Source organism: Corvus brachyrhynchos, unplaced genomic scaffold (assembly GCF_000691975.1).
Source record: "Corvus brachyrhynchos isolate BGI_N302 unplaced genomic scaffold, ASM69197v1 scaffold60, whole genome shotgun sequence".
Taxonomy (NCBI): domain Eukaryota; kingdom Metazoa; phylum Chordata; class Aves; order Passeriformes; family Corvidae; genus Corvus; species Corvus brachyrhynchos.
Genome location: NW_008236767.1, coordinates 5,417,394 through 5,435,170, shown reverse-complemented (window position 1 = coordinate 5,435,170; position 17,777 = coordinate 5,417,394). Strand labels below are relative to the sequence as shown.

The following is a 17,777-nucleotide window of genomic DNA, read 5'->3' as shown; positions in this document are numbered from 1 at the left end:
CCAAGTCAGTTAGGGTCAGGATCAAGAAGATCACCAGAGCTCAATTTTTTTTATGGATTTGGGGCATCCTACTTATTAAGCTTCATTACCAAGAGTGACTAACCTAGGTGGCACAGGAGATCTGGGGAAGATCCAACTTAACTAGATGGTGCATGAACAGCTCTTTCCTATCTATCTATCTATCTATCTATCTATCTATCTATCTATCCATCCATCCATCCATCCATCCATCCATCCATCCATCCATTCACCTTTCTGGTGATAATGAATGACTCAATACATTTATCCACAGAGCAGGAAGGAGAATATGAGAACACCAAAGGCACTCATTAAAACCTGAAAACAGCCTGAAGTTGCATAAGCTTTCAGAGGGCTTTGACACCGGGGTGGCAGCAGATGGCTGAAGGAGGGGTACACACCGTCATTTGCTTGCCCCTGTGATGGGGATGACAGCACAGCTCACGAAGCAGCCCTTGAGCAGATTTTAGTACAGCATAAAGCATGAGATGGAAGTTAGTTTATTTAATTTTGCAGGCTGAAAACTGCAGCGGATTGGGAGGTTTTTCATGAGTCACTCTTGTCCCCACCGCCGGGGACACAGCAGCAGCCTTGCTCAGAGCGATATGGCAGCTGGCAGAAGGGGTTTGCTGCTGCTGATCTCTGCCACACATGAGCCCTGAAAACCCCATAGTCCCAGGGCCCAGAACCTGCAGGATGCTCCCAATCAGTCCCTGGGCTGCTCTCTGACACAGCCACGGGGTTCCTGGGTCCTCCTGGTTTCACTGGGGAGAAGCTCCAGGGAAGTTGCATCTGTCAGAGCTCCTGCAAAGCTCTGTGACAATCCTGGATAGCTGCTGGAGGATGACAGGGAGCACTACTTGTCACACTGAGGGACAATCCACTTCACACTTTTGACTCAATTATGTGAGTATGGAAGAGTTCCTCTGCATCTTGAAATGTCGTCAGGGTAAGACAGAACATGCAGAGGCAGTGTCTGTTAGCTATAAGGGCCTGGGATCAATAGTAATTCAGTAACCTCATACTACGAGATTCTTCCTGCCCAAGCTGTTGAACTCCTGAGAGCACACTGGCCACCCATGCACAAATGATATGCTAAAAGCCCCAGTCAAAACTAAAACTAGAAATTCTCTCTTCAGCTGTAACACAAAAGCCATTAATGATTTGTTTTTAAACTGTATTCATTATACACAGAGAACAGAATACAGTTTACTTCTTTATTAACTGACATATTGTGAGAAATAACACCCACTGGAAAAAGAAAAATATTTTAAATTCATTTTCATTATAATTTGGTTAGGAAACTAAAAACTAATAAACCGCATTTAATAGGTTTGTATCCCCATTAGGTTAGGTAGAATGTCATGCTTAACACAAAAGACAGCTACTTAATACCTTTTTCTAAAACAATGCTCCTAATTAATCCCACCCCAGCAAGTAGATTTTATTCATTAAAACAGTTCCACTGAGTTCAATGGGAAGGTGCCCACAGGGGTGAACCTCCTATGCCTGACTGGACCTTTTGTTTGAGACTCACTGTAATGCTGGTTATTCACTGATACTTGTAAAACTGAGCACAAAGCAAAACAGCAATGGGTTTTGTTTATACTTGCAGTTCGAGACTCACCTAACACCCAGCTGAAAAATACTAATATGTATAAAACAAGTTATAGATATGAAATCCCATACAATGTCATCATTTGTAGTATATCCTGTACACAAGTAAACTTGAATGTCATGCGAGGCACATTTTAAAACATGCATTCCCACTTTGACTTGCAACGTGCAGCTAAAATCACTCTCAGCAGAAAGGATTACTTTTCTGTTAATTTTCTGGTAAATTTTGGAGAAAAAAAAGTAATTTTGCAGATTATCATGCACTAACATGCACTAGCAATGAAAGTGACAGAAAATTTTCAGATCTGTGTTTTTGGTGTGAAGCTGGATGCACACACTGGCTCTGTGACTGAGGCTTTAAAGGTCACTGCATGATGAAGAATTCACATTATTTCTTATCTTTGAGGTATTGTGCAGTCTTTGGGTAAGACACAATCACGACTAAAATTTCTCACTGCTATATTAGACACAGGAAACCTTTCTCTGTGCCAAGCATGCATCACTTTTTTCCCCATCCCTGAGCAAATATACCAGTCATAAAAACCACAGGAACCCAAAATGAAACTGGAAATTTTTTCCTTGTGAAATCCACTTTTAGCACAACAAAAAGGGAGCAGAAGGATACACCACCAACTTTCTGACATTCCCCAACAAATAAAATTCAGTGTGTAGGCAATATATCACGCTTGCAGAAACTAAATGCACTACTTTGTGTCTCAGGCTGTCTTTATCACTATGTATACATTAGCAGTTCTGTGAAGGCACTATTAAATTTAAAAACCTGTAGATAACGTGAAAGTGATTTTTGTTGGGTTTTTTTTGCCATTCCCTGCAGCAGTAAAGATTTTCTTTTCACAGTACCTCCAGGCTCATAACGCCCTTAAAGCCTGGATCTATCAGAGGGGAGAAGCTGATCCACAGGAGAGCAGGGCTGTCCTGCAGAGGGATCTCAGAAGACTAAGAGGAGTGACAAAAAGACTTACAAAGGCATGTTCATATTATTTTGGGCCACCAGTACTGGAAATACTTCAACAAACTGGAGCAAGGCCAGTGAAGGGCCAGTGAAATAATAGAATCATAGAATGGTCCTATCAGTACTTGCTCTTGTAAATAGTCTCTCTCCATCTGCCTTGCAGGCCTCCTTCGGATACTGAAAGACCACAGTTAGGTCACCCTATTTCCATGCTGAACAATCCTAATTCTCTTATCCTTTCCTTGTAGGAGAGCTGCTCCATCCCTCTGGTCAACTTGACAGCCTCCTTTGAATTCACTTCAACAGGTCCATGTCCTTCCTGTGCTGGGAGCCCAGAGCTGGATGCAGCGCTCCAGGTGGGGTCTCACCAGAGCAGAGCAGAGGGGCAGAATCCCCTCCCTTGCCCTGCTGGCCATGCTGCTTTTGACCCAGAATGGGATACGGTTTGATTTTCTGGGCTGTGAGTGCCCATGGCTGGGTCATGTCCAGCCTCCCACCCACCAGCACCCCCAAGTCCTTCTTGTCAGGGTTGCTCTCAATCTGTTCATCCCCCAGCCCGTGTTGATACCGGGGGTTGCCCTGACCCAGGTGTAGCATCAGCACTTGGTCTTATTAAACCTCATGGGATTCCTATGGCCTCATTTCTTGAGATTGTCCAGGTCCCTCTGGATGGCATCCTGCCCTTAAGGTGCAGCAACTGTGCCACCCAGCTCGGTATCATCTGCAAATTTGCTGAGGGTACACTCAATCCCTTTCTCTATGTCATCAGTGAAGATATGAGATAACTCTGGTCCCAATATGGACCCCTGAGGAACACCACTTGTCACTGATGTCCATCGGGATTCTGAGCTGCTGACCGCTACCCTCTGGAGGTGACCATCCAAACATTTTCTTGTCCATCTAACAGTCTACTCATCAACTCCATCTCTCTTCAATTCAGAGAGAGAGGGATGTTGTGGGGGATCATGTCAAAGGCTTTACAGACATCCAGGTATATAACATCTGTAACCCTTCCCTTGTCCACTCGTAGCCACAATGTTAGGGGCTAGAGAACAAGGTGCCTGAGCTGTGTGTATAGCCTGAGGGAGGACTGGTAGAGAGGGCTGTGAAACAAAACAAGAGATCTAATTGCCATTTTCTCCTGCCTAAAAGGAGAATTATACAAAACCCTCAAACTTTTCTTAGAAACACACAGTGAAAGAGTCAAAAGCGCATCAAGGGAAAATCTGATTTGCTGTAAGAAAAGAGATTTTTGCCAGGGCGGTGAGCACTGGTACAGTTCACCCAGAGAGGCTGTGGGCTCTGCTTCCACAGAAGTACACAAAACTCAAAGAGACATGGCCCTGAGGAACCCGATCGATTTTTGAACATGGTTGTGCTTCCAGAAGGGTTTGGATGGGGTGATTGATTGAAGACCCTTTGACATATCTTATTCTTTCCTTCTGTGACAAGTATTTTGTTTCTCAATTGGTATGACCTGGAAATACCACCCAGAGGTGAGATTATCAGCTTGGTATTTGAACAAGCTGCATCAAAAAGCCTTGAGAAACCAATCTTTAAATTATATTCCTATGCAAACCTAAATTTATAAAACCACTTATAGTTATTTTCTTTCAGACTGGCATAATACTTCTAAAGTACTCAAAATATGTATCTAAAGTTGTGTTCAAATATGTAAACATATGATAAAATTTTTCAAAATTTAGTGAAGAAGGCACCTACCTACTATCATTGGTAACCAGCTGATTTATTGAGACCTTCCAACAGGTTTTTGAAGCTTAGCTAGAGATGTCTCTATCTACAAATGTAGCTGGGATAGCTAATGTGAGAAGAATGAGGACAAAAAGAGTAGCAGTAAAATGTATACTAAATCTTAATACTGTTTTTAATGACATTTTTCTACTAAAATTACATGTGCAGATTTCACACTGGTATGTTATGAAGCCTTACTGCCATTCACTCAGAATGACCTGAATAGTTTATTCATTTTCCTGTGATGTAATGAGTGGAAAAGTGGTCAATGAGTGGCCAAGCTTCACGAATGACATTTTTTGCATCAGAATGCAAACTCACACTGATATGTCTATATAGTGCTGTGTGATCCCCTGGTCTTTTTATGGCCAGGTAATAGGTAATAAACAAGGATAAAGATATCAGGATAAACTCAATAAAAATTAAAGAGTTGCCAGAATATATTATTTATGAAAAACTGACACAGTTCCCCTCATTACTAATATTGCTAGAAGAATTCGGGTTATTTTACTGCAGTTAAACAGAAAGAATAAAAATGCTCATTAGTCATCTCTGATTGACTTTTAGGGGTTGAGGTCCTGTAAAATGGGTTTGTTAAGAAGCAACACCATAACTCTGCCAACTCCTTATCTTCCTGACAATACCTGTGTCCATTGCCTCTTGCTTTTACAAGTTGTATTCATGATCATACTTTTAGATAGATGAATGGACAGGGACAGGACATCAGGAAATACAGGAAATAAACACAGGACATAAAGCATTACAGGGTTACCAAAAGAGCTATAGGGTTACAGAAACAGCATGGACTCATAATCACTCCCAGGACATGGGTGCTGAAAGAGAGCTGGTACTCAGAAAAGATGGAAATAGTGGTAAAAGCAGTGTCTGTGAATGGAATGACAGCAGGATGTTTCAGAAAGGGTTCCCTGATAAAACAGATTCTGTTTGCATACAAAATCACTTTGCGGAAAGATAGTGGGTAGTTGTTAGAGTCTGCTGTAAAATTCCAGAGTTAAATTTGGATATGGATTGAGATGTTCAAACCATTATTACAGGGAGAAATTCTGCACAGAATTGTCTCATTATGGCAGCCTCTGATGTGTCAGATGCAGGCTGGAGAACAAGTGCTGCTGAAGGCAGCCCAGATATTCCGGAGTGTGACAACTGACAGCTTTTCTGAGAGAAAGCAGAGAGGATTCTTTCTAAACTTAGTTATGGAAAGTATAGAGGTTGTTACAGGACATCTAATTGTAGCAAAATAGCATTGGATCACATAAATGTTCATTTAATTTCTATAAAATGGAGGGATAAACAAAAATAGATTTGTTAGTAAGCCTAACAGAATTTTAGAGAAATGAGTGAAGGCAGCAGAATTAATTGTTCTGTCCCCCACTTCTCTGTGGGGGAGACTTGGATTTTCTCTGGCAAAGTACAGAAGGATTTCTGAAGTTTTTGAACACTGAAGACCAAAAACTTCTGGAAAAAAGCCTCAAAACCTACCTCAGAACTGGTTCTTTCATGGAAGTGAAAAAAGGATGATGAGCAATAAAGGTTGTGCTTCATAGGACAATTTTCCACAAGAGCTCTTGAAATAAGAGCTCAAAGACAGAGCCAGCTGATAGGAAATAAAAACAGAAAGGAAATCTGTATTACTGTAGATGGAAGCAAAACTCGAAGCTCCTTGCTTTCACACGATGCAACCAAAACCTCTCTGTCTCAGGATTCAAAATAAGCCAATGTATAAAATCCTGCTGTTGGTGAGAAGCATCTTAGAACTGGTGCCATGTGACTGAAAAGGAGGCATTTCACAAGTACCTGGCTGAAGCAGGACTACAGTGTAGGCTTCCAAACAACACAAAGCTTTAGAGCAGCTTTTAAAGCAATAATTAACTGAAAACAAAGGTAAATATAGAACCACAGGATGGCTTGGTTTGGAAGGGACCTTAGAGGTCATCTGTGGATACAAAAATGCTGCTAGCAAGAATTTTTCTTGCTATTTTCTAAGTCCATGAGCTACTTTTCTCTCCCATGGAAGATATTAGCCAAGTTCTATAAACTGTGAACACCTGCGACCTTGCAAAGCTTTGTTTATGCTACAGTAGAAAAATATTTTGACAATGGATGTTTTAGGATTTTAGCCAATCACCCCAAGGGGTGGCTGATTCTTTGTCCAATTAGACTATGAAGAAAAAGTCTATAAAAGAGTTTGTAAAATAATTAAATAAATCAATCTTGCTGCACAATTCCTGCCTGTTGGATCTTCTCTCCTCCTCCCTCTGGCTGTGGGATACGGTAATATTTACTACAGTAATAGTCATCTAGTTCCAACCTGTCTGCCATGGGCAGGGACAACTTTCAGGAACATCAGACTCATCAAAGCCCTGCCCAACCTGGCCTTGAAACATGAAAGTGTATGAAAAATAATGGATATGTTAAAAAAGAAGTAGATCATAAAAGAGCCACAGAGTCTAGAGCATCTCTCTATATATCTTTCTTTTATAACCCCTTTCTCAACAAGTAAAATGTGGCAGATCTAATCTATCAAATGGCAGAATGGTGACTACAATGCTAATGGGAAAGTACTGGTGAGTAGTTTGAGAGGTTAGGGAATAGTAGAAGAGAAATAAGGCAGGTAAAGGAGCTATTTAAACAAAGATACTGCAGATTATGTTGAAATGTTAAGAAAGAACCCTTGGGGTGGAGTAGAGTTACTGTTACGTTTTCCAATACTGATTATACTTGGAACCAATCTTGTTCAAAAATTTCTCTTAATGACCTTTGTTTAAAATGTAACATACTAGTAAGTGTTTGGGAAACATTGTCAATATAGGAAAGGAAAGTGGTATGTGGAAAAATCAGGGGCACCCTGCAGGCTGGAAAAGTAGAAAAGAGATGAAATTTCATTACATGCATTTAGTTGCTAACATTTTTTAATGCAATCGAAGCGTCATCAGTGACATGACACCAGAAGACCCTGTGTGTTTTAAAGGATCATGAAAAAACTAGGATTAACTAGCACAATACGTGAGTGAACAGGGAATTACAACCCTAGATCATACCTAGTGAGATATTGCCATGAGAAATATGGGGGCTCTGTATAAATGCCATCTGGAGTCTTCTGTGCAGTCTTGGTCATCTGTATACACCAAAGATGAATTCAGACTGGGACTGATGAAGAAAAAGTCTATGAAGAGAATTCAGAATCTCTCATGAGCTGAGAGAATGCACAGCAGGAGGAATGATTCTTACTTTCCCATCAAAGTATATCTTATTCCGTAATCCCATTTGTCACTCGCAATAGTCCCACTGGGCAGGGGAAAGCAGTGCAATTCCTTGTCTGGAAGGATGCATATTTGGGATGACTGGTGGCTGGTATGTATTAAAAAAAATATTGGCTGAAGACTGACTGCTTTACCCTGTAGTGGAGGTTCTCTTAAATTTTTTTTAATAATAATTATTTTAATTTATTTTTTCTTTGTATTGACTGTTTTTTTCACAACATTTGAAAAATCATAATTATCTCTGAGACGTCGGCTATTCTCTTATACTTGATTGAAATATTGCAATGGATCAGAAGTTCTTAAAAGCAGGACTGAAGCACAGAAATGGGCAATATAATTGTATGACCCTCATTTCCTTGGGGAAATAGTGTAAAAACAAGGATGGCACAAGAGTAAATATGGACAGACTGCTGATAGAATTAAAAGCCAGGACAGGCATCAGTAGGTCTCTATCAATCAGAGAATTAAACTTTCAACTGGTATATTAGATACTAAGGGTATAACTAGTTTTAAGATTGTAATCAGGTTATGAAACTGATTATGTGACATAATCACCTTCAGGAAGTCCTCTCCTGTACTGTCAGAAACAAGGGTATGCAAACATGATGGCTCTATCCTAATGAGCACAAGATAACATTTTTAAAATTTGCAAAAGGACCTGCAGATCAGTTTAATAGTCATTTGCAGAAAACACATCTCCTCCATAGTGTATCATACTTGCTGATCCTTGTCACTGGAAATCTGTTTTGCCAAGTTTCAAGCAGAATCTGTAACTATAGGTGGCTCTGGTTTAGTTTCTCTCTGGAAAGGCTGGGTGCTGAACTGCAGTGGTGCAGAACCTTGACAACATAGAGAAAAGTAATGGCAGCTTGCCCAGAACTTAAGTGCTGCCCCTTATTTCCATACAAATATACATTGAATTGTATAAGACATTGCATCAGAATTATTTTTATGTATGTATGTATGTATGTATTTATTTATTTATTTACAGTGCACTGCAAATGTAGGCAGCATTTTACAGAGCAATCCAAAATTGCTGTGAAGGTAACAAAAAAGAAAAGCCGTGCAAAAGTGTAACACAAAAAAATTGTTGCCTTAAATGATTTTCAGTTTACTGGGCTGATATGAAAAGTCTGAGTTCCTGATGCACAACGTGGAGCTTTGCCAGAAGATTTTTTTAATGAACTAGCTAACAACACAATTTGCTTCTGCCAGATAAAGTTAGGACCTATCAGCCATGTCATAAACTGCTATCAAGTCTCTGAGCTTCTTCTTCAGCTCAGGCAGGAGCAGCAATTTGTTTGGAGTAGAAGGACTGGAGAATGATGCTTGGTGGCACTGTGAACTTTTGTACACTGGCTGCGGTGTCAGCATATGAACAGTGCAGGGTTCCCAACAGAGTTGGTAGAAAATGGGCAAATGTTTGGCCAGAGAGATTCCCTGGAAATGCGTTTTCAGCAGAATCCAGTAGCTCTGTTGTATGTGGTGACTTCAATGAAACTTGATGAATTTATAAATGGGTCTGAACTTTTCATTTTGCTTCGGCATTACTGCCAGTTCCCATTAAGAAATGCAGCTTTATATGACATAAACTTTGATTAGACTTTGATTAAACTTTGATAGAGACTTTGATTAATAGCACTGTACAGAGAAGCCAGAACAAACCCCCCAGGGGCTGATGAAGAAAAAATTGTCAATGCAGTAAACAGGAATGAGAAGCTAATCTATAATTTAGGCAATGTGTTAATTAATACAGTATAAATAATGAAATCTGTGGTAAATCCAGGGAGTAATCCTTTCTATCTGCTCATCTAGGTGTAGTTAGAACACCATACCCTTGAATAGGAAAGTAGTATCTGTGTGACAACCAGTGCGAGTCTCTTTCCAATCAGATGACCAGCAGGACTTTTTGCTTGCTGGTGTTTACTCATTTTAACATGAGAAGCCTTTTAAAATGAAATGGCATAGTGGGAAAACCGAAGTAAGTAAAAGGAGAGTGCCTAGGGACGACTGCTAGTCTGTGGGCAGGATTCCAAGACAAGATGCCACATAAAGGGACAGCCCTGACCTTCCTTATCTACCCTGATGCTGTGTCCTCCCTCGCCACCCCAGGGCTAGCATTACCCATTGTGTGACATCCCCCGTCCCTGTACTCAGAGCAAAAGCAGGAGAAACAGACTCCCATGAGGAAAAGAGGAAGGAATTACTTATTTCAAGGCACATCAGTCAGCCTTCGAGAGAGTAGATATTTCTTCAAACTCAAAGGAATCACCAGAGTGTAAAAAGTGGAGGTAATAGGGGCATAAGCACAGCTCCAGCTTAGTCCACCATCAAACTGAAGTTGTTTATCTTCCTGAGAAATTAGCACCTAGAAATCATCAGCTTCCCCCAAAAGCAATTTCATTCCTTCCACTCAGGTGGGACCTAAGAACGAACATTGCCTCTAAATGTGCCAGTTTTGACGAAATCTTAAAGAAGAATCATATTTTTAGATAATAATTTAGCTGTTGCTTTATTAATACTCAGATATCTCTGGATGAGGATGCAGAAGAGAGATGCCACTCCATAATGACTGTCGATGGCCTCCCACACAAGCCTTTCTCTGCTGCAGGGTCATGATAGGGTGGTACACAATCCTTGCTAGAAGCTTACACTGCAGTTTTTAAATTCATGCTTGGGGAGGCCAGGCAAGTGCTAAAGGATCCCTGTGGTGCATCCTCTGGGCTTTTGAAGTGGTCCTCACTGCAGTGCACAGGAGATTGAGAGGGAAGGTTTTGCAAACGCTGCACAAAATTTTTCCTGATCCCCATAAGGATGCATGTACACGTCTGCACGTATTTCTTACCTTGATTAGCAGGGCTTAGTTACTGAAATAAGAAATAATCTGAACCAAGCCAACACCCACTGCAAAAAACTTGGAACCTTCAGTAATGCTGATAGCGTTCTCCTGTTGGGAATGATGTTATTTTGTTGCATTTGGAATTGAAAATATAGAATTTCATAAATAAAAATACTTAAAGGTTTTTCTTTCAGTCATTAATAGATTAATATTAGAAATACCCTGCATACAGACCATTCATTTCCCATGCCAAATTTGTGGTTTGTGAAAGTCATATACCTTTAAGAACATGGATCAGCGAGGCCACTTAACAATTCTCATAATAACTTTGTCCTGTGGGACAGAGAACTAAAAGAACAACAATAAAAAACAAGTAGCATTCCCTAAACAGAGAAAATCAATCAAACACCCTGTTTATTGATCCATGTTAGAAATCTCTCTAACAGGCTCAGTGAGTGGACAGCCAGCTGAAGCAGACACCTTATGGCTGGGCCTTTTAAAACACCCATTTGTAGCATGATACCACTGAGACGAATTATGCTCTTCTTATGCAGCCTCACAGCTAATCCACCATCCTATGGTGCAATGCATTATCCTTATCATTTCTTTAAGAAAAAAGAGAGAACAGAGAAAGGATTTTCACAGCTGGCAAGATGCTAAAACTTACTAGCTTTTATCATGAGAATATAACGGTACTACTTTTTAAGAAAATACTACAACCTTGTTTAATTTTCTTAGGTTTTTTTTTAATGGATCCTTTTCTCTGTGGAATTTGGAAGAAAATGGGGGAAGAGAGCATAAGTAAATAATTTCAACCTTTTCAGCTGAAATCCATAATTATAGTTTTACTACTTTCTGGTTTCTGATACATAGGTTTCACAGAGCTGATTGCAGGCTGCAGGAACAATTTTTGCCTCTTAAATGGAAGCATTTCAGGTCTTCTCTAATTAACAACCACTTGCAGAGTGTATCACAGACTTAGTGCCTACTCACCAGGCATGTTTCTCAGAGAGAGATCTGTTATTGCACTAAAATGAGGATGAGAGGCATTCTGTATTAATAGTTTATGAAGATAGCTAAATTAAAGCTGACCATACAGTATTCTGTCTATGTTCTTCTCCTAAGTCTCTTTCTGGGCTCTCTTTTTCTGGGGAGAAAAATCTTGAAGTGATAATACATTCTCCTCAATGATAATAGTTTGAACTTGGTGTCATCTTTTTGAGGAATAGTTGTAGGAAGTGCTTAGGCAAACTTCCTTGTACAGAGCACCAACTAATTAAAATAGAAACTTTGGTTTTCTTTTCCCATTAAGGTGGCAGAGTTATAGAACTAATGAAACAAAAACATAGGAAGAAGGACAGCTCTTTATTACATGACGGTTCAGAGCACTGTAAAGGTAAATCCTCTGATTTGTCCACAGGAAACTGCCCAGGATCAAGATCTTCACACTTATCCATTTGTGCCCAATCCTTTTTTACCCTATCAGTCTCACTGCATGTTACTCATAATAAGCTAACCAGACCCAAAATTTTCTTGGTGCTGGCATATTTTTGTCTTGTACAGTGGTAAGCACATGAGCTTAAAACAAATGACAAAAATTCCGCATTTCCTTCCTCTCTCTGTCCCTCTGATTCTTCCCTTCTCCCTTCCCTCCTCACTGCCGCACGACATTTTTGTCATCTTCTGGATCCCAAGATCTCATTCACTTCATTCCCTTGCAAAAAAAACTTCTGTCCAGGTGCAGCCATAAGGCAAAACAATGGCACAATACAAAAGGACAGCTGTCAGGTAGCCAAAAGCAGCACGAAAAAAGCAGTAGTGAATAAGATATTCTAATAACTGTATCACTGACAAAGCCATATAGCAGGACATATGCATGCATTTACCATTTTAAAGAAGTAGCCACAGTTCCTGAAAGCATCAACCTTAGAATGAAACCCAGAGTGTGAAGGAATGAGTACTGCTAGAGAGATGATTTGTATTATTTCAGATAACCATGGCCAAGAACCGATGGGCATAAACATCGGCGTTTCTTCACAGAATTGCTGTTATCTCCTGTGCCATCTCCTGTTTTGCTTAATGCCATATGAACCTCATTACTGCAGTTTGCAGGGTTTTGTACATTCACAGAAAAAAGCATAGGGAGAAGAGCAATAGTTTGATTGATGCAATTTTCACATTGGCCCCGTGGAGAATCAGAAGAGCTCTTCTATTACACAAGGACATGCAGAAAGCAAAACATTATAAATCCTACCCACAGCCCAGGGCCATTAAGAAAGGCTAAAAAAACCTCTAATAACACAGGTTTTCTTAACAGAGTTATTGTTAACAGCTGAATAGCAGCTAGCAGGCAAGATCTGCTCTTATGCCAGGACTACAAGGCACATGGCAGTTTGAAAGAAGGATAAATATCTCTGTGTGGAAATTACATCTTCCAAAAATTATAAAAAATAAATAGATTAAATGAACCCCTACCTTGGAGAGCCTGGAGTGTACGAGTCTGTACAACAATACAGAGTTGCAGGACCAGCTGTGGTGCACTTTCCAGAAAGGTGGCTAGCAAATGCAGCATACTCACATCTGCATACTCATACACCATTTTCCAATAAAACCGCCATCTGTCATTCTCTCCGCTTTGTCGACTCCGGATACCCAAGTACATCGTGTGAAAATACCTGGAAATGAAAGAGAGTGGTTATGGAAGCACAGAATGATATTTTACAGGTTATAGTTCTGCCTGCAAATAACATTTTGTTCAATGTACTTCGAAAGAATGAACATATATTTTAAAAGATTGTTGTATTTAAATTTATAATAGTTGATCTGATAAGAGTAAATGAAACTGAAGACAAGACTAGCCTTTATAAGGCCATTAAAAAAGCTTAGCATTGTCTTATTTGTTAAATAGTATTTTTTTCAAGGACCCAGTCTTCTAATTTGAACTATAAGGGTGGTATCTTGATTATATGGCCTTCCTCAGAGGTTTTTCAATAATGAGGGGAACAAAACTGACTCTTAAATGAGAACCTGCAAAGAACTAATCTCCTTCCGCATGGCTCTATTAGGACTTGGAGGACCACCTGCACTGCAAGTCTGGGGTGGTCTTAGCCTGGAGCCCTGCCATGGCCGAGCTTATTGTCCTGCTTTCCCACCCATCTAATGCACTGAGTACTATATTTCAGATACTGCCAAATATATAGGGTTTTTTTTCCTCATCATTTGATTATTTCAGTTGGAGAGGAGATGTAGCTGTGAGTTCCTATTTTGGGAGGCGTGGAGATCTGGCTGTGGGTTCCCTTGGAGATCAGAAATGACTCAACTATGGTAGCTCCCATGCAGCAGTAGCAGTAAGAAGCAGCAGGAGCCAGGAACCCACCAGGCTGCTGCTGCTCCCCGTAGTAACCAGTTAGGAAAAACACCTGGTAACCAGACCATAAAGTAGATTTTGGTGGGTGCAGGAGTAATGAGTGGTTTTAGGAAGCAAGGGGTGTCTTCTGAAAGCCAGTACCCAGATGCTGTGATGCCTGTGGTGACCCTTGCAGAGCTTGCAGCAGCGTCCCTTGACACACCTGAGTCACAGCAGAGTGATCACTCTGGGTGGCCTTTGATCTGCTCTGTTATTGTGATCTGATCTCAGTTAGTCTGTGTCAGAAAAGTTCCCACATTGTTCTTACAATTTTAATTCCAAACTAATTAACCTGGCTGAAAAAACTCCCAGTCTCACTCAATGAAAAATTCTGAAGATTAAGGTGTTGTCTTGCATCAGGGTGCCTTGTGTCCTACTGTAATGCCCTGGTGGGCTACTAACTGCTGTAGATTTTTGTTTCTCTTTTTCTTGATGTATCTTTCATCTTCCTGACAGAATTTTCTTATGATACTTTTAATATGTTTTCACAGCAATTTTTTAAAGTGAGATCCTATTTTATAATTAGAAAAAGTTTAGTAAATTTTAACCACTTTCAATACGAATTGTTCTAATTAGTTGAGATAAATTATTTCAGTACTTCTTCTTTCCACAAGTTCTTGTCTTAAAACCCTTTTCATAACTGGTGGAGCATGGTGAATTGTGAAATCTCTTTTTAAAAAAGTTGTATGCAACCTTTAATCTCTACACTGTTCAGCTCTAACTCTGGAAGTGTCTTATGCTGATGAGAAGACTTTTGGCCTCTGACTCACAAAGAGCCTGAGACTTGGTGGCCCCCTTGAAGAATGTCCCAATGAACCCTAGTACCCAATGCACTCTTCTACCCAATGCACATTCTACTTCAGAGCAGCAGTTTTTATCCAGGAATATTCACCAGACAAAACCAGGGAGTAGCACAGAGAAACAGCTGAGAGGACAGATCTGAGCCTGCAGCAGTTCTCTTGACAATGCACATCATAGCAATATAAAAGGAAAACACATTAACCTCACATTTAAATTAAAATCACACCAGGTGGCTTTGAATTTTATCAAAGTCCCATGTGGGAGTGAAGCAGCAGTGAACTGCTCATTGAGATTGAGACCACAGAGGTACAGTAAACAAGAAGCCAACTGTAACTCTCATGCAAAACACTGAGCAGGTCTAGATGGGTCAGAGTGTGATGGGGTAACTGGGGCTCTGTGGTGTCCTTGGGGTTAGGTAAAGTGAAATGGCCTGCTGCCCAGGTCTGAAAGCCACTGAGCTGGAAAGGCATCTTTTGCTGTACAGTTCTGTTAATGGGGTCCATTGGACCCACAGGTTCTCAGTCACAATCCATTTAATTGTTCCTAGACCTCTCATTAAAGTCCTGCAGCACAACAGGGACAGGTAAGGCTTGTATTTCTTCCTGCAGTTTATTGTTTGGGTGGGCTTTGTTTGTCCTGCCTAACATGTCCTCCTGAGGGGCACACCTTGGAATATTGCACATAGTGGGAGCATCTTCAACATCCTTCTTTTAAGGTAACACTAACCCTTGATATAAATTCCTAAAGGAGCTGTGGCTGCTGAAGGCTGTGCCAGGAGGCTCTAGCTCTGCCAGTGGAGCCATCTGCAACTTTGGTTCTACAGCATTTGCACAAAAAATACTTTTCCTATTAAAAAAATGACATACTGTGGCAGGTGAGGACCCCTAGGGTTCTTTACCTGTTCTGCAGAGTGGTTGTGCATGGCAAATATGTTGTGATTAATGAACCTGTATAGAAATATTTCCTCTCCCATTGCACTTTATTGTGAAACACTGGCAGTGAGTTATTGGGGACTGGGGAATCATTGCTCTTTGTCTATTTAGCTCTCTGCAGTTTAAACACAAGATGTAGAGGAGGAAGATACTTTCTGTTTTTACACACTGAGGACCAAATTTCAGCCTAGAGTGGTATATTTTTCCTGTCCTTTCAATTTTGGCCAAATTAACTTCAGGCTGAAATGAGCATTTACACACATAATTACTGTCACTGATTTATAGGCACAATCAGGTGATTAGACAGCTAAACATTCTGATTTGCATCCACAATTAACTGCACCAGCAATTGATGTTAGGTGTGCAAATTAGCAGTTATTAAAATAAAAGATGGTCTCATAAAATGATTCATATATCAAAGACACTTTTTTCTGATAGTGAAATAGAAGGGAAAAAAATGGGAGAAAGTGCTTTGTTGTAGTGGCTTCCAAATATAGCTTAACACTGCAGTAATGACACATTCCATTATATATATATATGGATTATGTAATTCCACTTTAGACACCCTCACTGAAGGCCTATTGTCAGCAAATGCCATACAGACACAGTCAGAGGTAGTTCCTGATTTAAAGGCTTTTTATATTTTGGTGTTCTGGTATTGTTTTGGTGGAAATTCACATTTTTATGTGAGTCCAGGTTGTGAGTCTTATATACAGTTATTCCAGAAAGATATAGGAAGAAGTAGTAAAGACTTCTGCATTAGAAAATGTCTTAGGTTTATTGTGGGGTAAATTGATGTCAATGAACCTGAAAGAGCGGGTGTGAATGTTATTATTTTGGTTGTGATTGCATTCAGTCAACTACAGTCTTCTGCCGGTTCCTTACAAATACACAAAAACTGCCTGTCCATGTTCCCAAATAGCATTTAAATGATAGGAAAAAAGATGAAAAAGAGTGAAGAATTGAGGGTTAGAGCACCAGACAAAAAATGGAAAAGAAGCAGGAATTTTTGGAAAGTGTGGTAACAATACTGCCATCTAATAAAGTAACTACTTTGTCTAATAAATCAAGATAGTCCATTAAAATTTATTTCACTAGAAGAGTAAAATCAAAAAAACCCCCACCACTCTAAGCACTCCACAAAAAGATCCTACAGTTTCATAGTTCCCTTGTTTGTGGAGAAAAACTTAGAGTTTCTTAGAGATTTTGCAGTTAGAAGACTATGAAACCTCTCCCATTAAGTCAGGCTGAGAGTTGAGGTTGCTCAGCCTGGGGAAGAGAAGGCTCCAGGGAGACCTTATTGTGGCCTTCCAGTACCTGAAGCTGGAGTACCAGAAAGCTGGAGAGGGACTTCTTACAAAGGCATGTAGGACAAGCAATTATGGCTTCAAACTGAAAGAGGGTAGGTTTAAGTTAGATATAAGACAGAAATTATTCATTGTGAGGGTGGTGAGACACTGGAAGAGGTTGCCCAGAGAAATTGTGGATGGCCCGTGCCTGAAAGTGTTCAAGGCCAGACTAGATGGGGCTTTAAGCAACCTGGTCTAGAGGAAGCTGTCCCTGCTGATGGCAGGGAATTGGAACTGGATGATTTTTAAGATCCCTTCCAACTCAAACCATTCTTTCAGTCTGTGATTCTATGAAATGTACTATGAAAAAGCAATATCAAAACCGTATTATTTTAAAATACTCTTTTACTCTCTCTTTTTTTTATTTTAATGAAGACAGACCACTGCTTGGGTTGTTAATGCTGATTTAAAGAAGCTTATATTTAGAATTAATACAACGGAGTGAGAACTATGTCACTGAAAATCAGATGGCAACATATATATTGTTATTGAGTCCTAATGTCTTAACCTTTGGAGGAAGTAGAGAAATTTTCAGCATTTAATTGTTTTAATTTATTTCGGTGCATCACACAGCACACTATACAGACCACTGATAAAGCATAACCCTGAAGGACGTGAATCTGAGACAAGACCACAAGCGACATTCTTTTTCCATTATATTAATGAGGGAAGGCAGTAAAGTAAAAAACCAAACAGAAAACCAGGCTACTCCTTGTGCTGTCCACAACAGGTGTCCAAGATGCAAGACAAATAGAAATAAAAAAATTGCCTACATTTGTATTTGGAAAAAAATGTATTTTGGTTCTAGG

The 17,777-nt window shown here is 40.0% G+C and overlaps 1 protein-coding gene across 1 annotated transcript in view; it reads right to left on the bottom strand.

The window, feature by feature from the left end:
* The window catches only part of XKR4 (XK related 4), a 90,230-nt gene extending 77,054 nt beyond the window's left edge, over positions 1 to 13,176 (bottom strand). Inside the window, exon 1 of the mRNA XM_008644928.2 lies at positions 12,956 to 13,176. Within this exon, the coding sequence (XP_008643150.1) occupies positions 12,956 to 13,142 (187 nt within the window). The 5' untranslated portion in view covers positions 13,143 to 13,176. The remainder of the gene's footprint in view (positions 1 to 12,955) is intronic.
* Positions 13,177 to 17,777: the final 4,601 nt, after the last annotated feature.